Below are 5,951 nucleotides of genomic sequence, written 5' to 3' on the forward strand. Positions count from 1 at the left end.
TATAAAGAGGACACGAGAACCTGAGACAATGAACCCACTGCTGTTCTCCTGAGACGTGTCCAAGGGCTGCTAAATAGAAGGAATGAAGGAGATGGTCCTTCCAGGAAGGCTTGAGTCAGACAATGGGACTCATTTCAAAACCAGTCTAGTGACTGGCTGGGCCAAAGAGGGGTGGGTGGGTGGTATCTCTCTCTATTTTGGCTTGAACCACATCTGTCTCCCCAAGGCCAGATGTCTGGTTCATGGCCTTGCAGCGTGCCTCTAAATAAAGAGAGATCTGTCTGCTGGTTACAGAGACACAGTAAGTGTTGCACCAGATATTTAGAGATTGTCGTCAAAATATAAACATATATATAGTGCTGGGTTGTGAGATTCCTCTAGAGGTCCTCTTTGGTTCCGGCCTCAGTACCTCATATGGCCTTGTATGGAAGATATGGCCATGACATCACAATGGGGCAGTAGAGCCTTAAATGGGATGTATGGCCATGACATCACAATGGGGCAGTAGAGCCTTAAATGGGATGTATGGCCATGACATCACCATGGGTGGCCAGTTTGGGAAGCAGGGGGATGTCCACAGCCTGCAGGGAAAGAGCTGCAGGAGTCAGACACTGTAGGACAGCCTGTGGTGGGGACAGCTGGGGGCACAGCCATGGCTGAGAGCCCCCAGCCCAGGTCTTGATCTCCTGGGCTGTGGAGCTTCTCTCTGCAGCTGCTGCCTACGAGGAGACACCTTCTCATGAGAGCAGCAGGACTCCATGGGCTCCTCATCACACCTGTGAGCCTGAGAAAGAGTGTCTCCTAGTCCTGCTCCAGGCACTGCACATCCCCACATCCCAGTGCCCGGGCAGAGCCCTGAGCAACGTGTGAGGGGCAGGATCTCTTCTCCCAGGGCCTCTGGGTCAGGGCTTGCACCTTGGAATCATCTCCCCCAGCCAGGCTGACTCCAGCTCAGAGCCATCTTGTCCTTGCCTTTGCCTGCCTGTCAGCAGGGCCTCCAGGTTCCTGCTCTCACCAGAGCCCAGGCAGCTTTGTCAGGGATGTCCCTCAGTGGGACCCCTTCACACTGCCAGAAACTCTGGAGTTTGCACCTGACTCTGGCTTCTGGAGAGGTTTCTTCAGCTTCACTGCTCATCAGAGCCACCTTGCCATGGCCTTTCCCTGCCTGCCATGAGTGCTTCCAGGTTCCTGCTCTAAGCAGCCCCTGTGCAGCCTTTCCTGGTAATGGTCCTCCCTGGGACCCATTAATGCTGCAGAAAGTTGGGAGTGTGCAGCTGAGCCTGCCTTGTGGAGAGGAGCCCCAGCAGGGGCTGAGGGCACTGCCTGCAGGCAGCAGGGGAGAGGAGCCAGGCAGGGAGAGAGGATAAAGGCAGGCAGGAGGGGCAGGAGGGCTGAGAGCTGCTGAAGGAGACATCTTCACAGCCCTGGGCATGGTGAGTGTCTCTTTGCATGCCCCTCTGTGCGGGGGGAGGAACCAGTCCTGGAGCTGCTGGCTTGGACAGGAGACCCAGACTCCTGCAGCTTTGCAGGGAGAGAGGAGCAGGTTTGTCAAGGCCCCTGAGAAAGTGCCTTCAGCCTTTCCTCTGCCTGCAGGAAGCACTGCCCTCAGCTCTGTGCTCTCCCCAGGGCTGATCTGGTCTCCTCTTCAGGAGTGGCCAGCACAGAGCTGCCCCTGGGCAGGGTCCTGCTGCCAGGAGGGCTCTGCAGGGCAGAGCTGAGCACAGGCTGGGTGGGATGGGGCTGTGAGCAGGGCCAGGGAGGAGAGGTGGGGACAGCTTCCAGCAGGAGCAGCTGCAGTCAGGTCCCTTCCCCGCAGCAAGCCCTTGGTCTCCTCTGCTCCACAGCAGAGCTCCTGGCTCCAAGGCACTGGGATCTCAGCCTGAGTCACCTGCTTAGCAGCTTGATCCCTGCGGAGGAGAAGCGTCCAAGTGCCACCTCAGGGTGCCTGTCCTCCCTCTCTGGGAGCATCGGGGCATTTCTCCATCTGGCCCTGCTGCCTGTGCTGTCCTTGCCCTTCCCCTCAGGCTCCCTAAGGACAAGGGTGTCTAAGGTGCAGCTCAGACACCGATTCTGCAGGAGCTCTCAGGCAGCTGTGGCCAGGGCAGCAAAACCGCTGGGCCCAGCCCAGCTGAGCTTCTCTGGACATGCTGGGGTGGAGGGCTTGGGACCAGCCAGCTCTGCTGGTGGCACCACAGCTGTAGGAGTTTCGTGGAGGTTCTCCTACAGGAATATGCACAAGTGGATCACAGATGAGGAAAAGAGGGTATTTTTGAAGCTGACATACTTTTCCCAGCTCCCCCCTGCTGTGGAGCAGGGAGAGCTCCTTGGGAGCTCAGCTCCTCACAGCACACTTGACCCACATGACCAGAGCTCCAGCCAGGGAGATCCAAGAAGGTTCTGTAAAAATGGAGACAATGTCTGTTTTCAGGGGCTGGGGTGTGAAGGGAGGGAATGGGAAGAGATTTGCTCAGGGCTGTCCTGACTTGTGAGTGTGCTTTCCTCCTCTGGCAGCAGCTCCTGAGGAAAGGGCTGGGATGTCCAACAGCAGCTCCATCAGCCAGTTCCTCCTCCTGGCATTCGCAGACAGGCGGGAGCTGCAGCTCCTGCACTTCTGGCTCTTCCTGGGCATCTACCTGGCTGCCCTCCTGGGCAACGGCCTCATCATCACCACCATCGCCTGGGACCACCACCTCCACACCCCCATGTACTTCTTCCTGCTCAACCTCTCCCTCCTCGACCTGGGCTGCATCTCCACCACCCTCCCCAAAGCCATGGCCAATTCCCTCTGGGACACCAGGGCCATCTCCTACTCAGCATGTGCTGCACAGCTCTTGTTCTTTGTCTTCTTCCTCTCAGCAGAGTGGTCCCTTCTCACCATCATGTGCTATGACCGCTACGTGGCCATCTGCAGACCCCTGCACTACGGGACCCTCCTGGGCAGCAGAGCTTGTGTCCACATGGCAGCAGCTGCCTGGGCCTCTGGGTTTCTCAATGCTCTGCTGCACACAGCCAGTACATTTTCACTGCCCCTCTGCCAGGGCAATGCCCTGGGACAGTTCTTCTGTGAAATCCCCCAGATCCTCAAGCTCTCCTGCTCACACTCCTACCTCAGGGAACTTGGGCTTATTGTGATTAGTGTTTTGTTAGCATTTGGCTGTTTTGTCTTCATGGTGGTGTCCTATGTGCAGATCTTCAGGGCTGTGCTGAGGATCCCCTCTCAGCAGGGAAGGCACAAAGCCTTTTCCACCTGCCTCCCTCACCTGTCTGTGGTTTCCCTGTTCATCAGCACTGCCATCTTTGCCTACCTGAAGCCCCCCTCCATCTCCTCCCCATCCCTGGACCTGGTGGTGGCTGTTCTGTACTCAGTGGTGCCTCCAGCAGTGAACCCCCTCATCTACAGCATGAGGAACCAGGAGCTCAAGGACGCCCTCAGGAAAGTGATTTCTTCATTGTTCAAGAGTGAGAGATTTAAAGCCTCTTTCCAGAAGTGACTCCAAGTTATGTCATTGCAAAGTTTTTCTTTGTTTGTATATTTGTTTTTGCTTTTTTGGTGTTGTGTTTTGTTTTTATATTATTATTTTATGTTTATTTATTTTGTTTTTATTTCTCATTACTGCTGTTCTTATTGTCACCCATGGTTTTGTTCCTGCAGAGGTGTTTGCACTTGTGTCGCTACAACTGAGACACGGACCTGCTTTGTTTCCTTTGATCCATCATTAAAGTTTCTAACACTTGCTCTGAGTCCTTGGCTGTCCAGTAACCCAAATTAGCTGCTCTGCATGGCATCCTGTCCCCCAGCCATGTCACTTGCACCACTCAGCTCTCTAGCTCATTGATACAGATATTAACCAGGACTGGTCCCAGGACGGACCCCTGAGGGACACTTGTCACCATCTCCATCTGGACACTGAGCCATTCACCACTGCCCTCTGGATCTGACCATCTCACCCATTCCTCATCCACTGAGCAGTCCACACATCAAACCCTTCTCTCTCCAGGTTAGAGAGAAGGATGTTTTGAGGGACCACGTCAAGGGCCTCACACAATCCAGGGAGGTGACACCCATGGCTCTTCCCTTCCCAATGATGCAGTCACTCTGCTGCCCTATTTGCAACTGGCCTTATAACTCTGAGCACACACCACTGGCTCCTGGGACACTCCTTGAATGCCCAGGCCCTTCTTCTCAGGGTCACTGCTGAGTTGCTCAGCTCTCAGCCAGCCCTCATTCTGGGGATGATTCTGCCCCTGGCAAAGGACTGACTGCTTCTCTGGGTAAAACTCTGTGAGGTTTCTTCTGACTGAATCCCGGATTTTTTTTAAGAATTGGGAAAACAACACAGAGAGGTGCTGTGCTGGACCTTGATCTCACCAACAAGGAAGGGCTGGTGAGGGATGCCAAGCTCAAGGGCAGCCTTGGTTGTAGCCAATATCGACTCCCGACACCAGGTTAACCCCATTGCCCCTCACTCCATCACTCCATGCCCTAGGAAAAAGCCCCTCCCCAGCTTTCCTGGAGCCCCTTCAAGCACTGGAAGGTGCTCCAAGGTCTCCCTGGAGCCTTCTCTTCTCCAGGCTCAACACCCCCAACTCTCTCAGCCCTTGGATCATCTTTGTGTCCTCCTCTGGACTCCCTCCAGGAGCTCCATGCCCTTCTGGTCTTGGTCACCCCAGAACTGAACACAGCACTGCAGGGAGGGTCTTCCCACAGCAGAGCAGAGGGGGAGAGTCACCTCCCTCCACAAGAGAAGGCCTGAAGAAACAGCAATACCAGTGATACTAATAAAAGACAAGACAGAGTGCTGCACAAGACACCTGCTCACCACCCGGGACACCGTGCGCGTGATTCTTCCGAGCAACAATTCCCCACCCCAGCAACCCCCGAGCTGAGATGCTGAGCCTGACATCTTATGTGTTGAATCAATTCTCACCTCGTGTCTTGGTTTAAACAGACAGGGCGAACCACAGAAGGCAGGATTGCTCCCTATTACCCCTCCCCAGCCTCCCAAGTGGAATAAGGAAGAGAGACTGACGGGCTGGAAATGGAAACAGGAAGGAATTCACTCTAACACCGGGAAGGGAGGAACAGGTCGGGGGGAGAACAGGTCTCTGCACTGATACACAAACACATACAAACCCCATCTCGCTGATGGCAGGAACGGGTGGGTGAGGGTCCCTTGCAGCAAGGCCACTTCAGTGATGTCATAATGGATGATGTCATAATGGATGATGTCATAATGGGTGAAATCATAATGGGTGACATCAGAATGAATTTCCACATAATGGATGATGTCATAATGGATGATGTCATAATGGACGATGTCATAGTTGCTGATGTCATAATGGATGATGCCATAATGGGTGATATCATAATGGGTGACGTCTTAATGGATGATGTCATAATGATTTACGTCATAATGGATGACGTCATAATGGGTGATGTCATAATGGAAGACATCATAATGGATGACGTAATAATTAATTGTGTCATAATGGTTTATGTCATAATGGATTGAGTAATAATGAATGATGTCATAATGGTTTATGTCATAATGGATGACGTCATAATGGGTGATATCATAATGGGTGACTTCATAATGGGTTCTGTCATAATGGATGACGTCATAATGGATGACGTAATAATGGATAATGTCATGATGGGTGACGTCAGAATAGATGATGTAATAATGGAACGGCTGGCATCATAATGGGTGATGTCATAATGGATGCCATCATAGTTGGTGATGTAATAATGGATGATGTAAAAATGAGTGCCGTCAAAATTGATGACGTAATAATGAATGATGTCATAATGGGTGACGTCATAATGGACAATGTCACAATGGGTGATGTCATAATGGATAATGTCATAATGGATGACATCTTAATGGGTGACAACATAGTTGGTGATGTCATAATGGATGATGTCATAATGGATGATGTCATAATGGGCG

The 5,951-nt window shown here is 52.6% G+C and overlaps 1 protein-coding gene across 1 annotated transcript; it reads left to right on the plus strand.

Moving 5' to 3' along the window:
* Positions 1 to 2,534: 2,534 nt before the first annotated feature.
* On the plus strand, positions 2,535 to 3,491 carry LOC127396212 (olfactory receptor 14J1-like). The gene has a single exon (XM_051643833.1). It carries the CDS (start codon positions 2,535 to 2,537, stop codon positions 3,489 to 3,491), a length of 957 nt encoding a protein of 318 aa, XP_051499793.1.
* Positions 3,492 to 5,951: the final 2,460 nt, after the last annotated feature.

Source organism: Apus apus, unplaced genomic scaffold (assembly GCF_020740795.1).
Source record: "Apus apus isolate bApuApu2 unplaced genomic scaffold, bApuApu2.pri.cur manual_scaffold_34_ctg1, whole genome shotgun sequence".
Lineage (NCBI taxonomy): Eukaryota > Metazoa > Chordata > Aves > Apodiformes > Apodidae > Apus > Apus apus.

Bases quoted from the DNA above. Each gene is read 5' to 3' on its own strand.
- LOC127396212 (XM_051643833.1), top strand. From the start codon at position 2,535: ATGTCCAACAGCAGCTCCATCAGCCAGTTCCTCCTCCTGGCATTCGCA.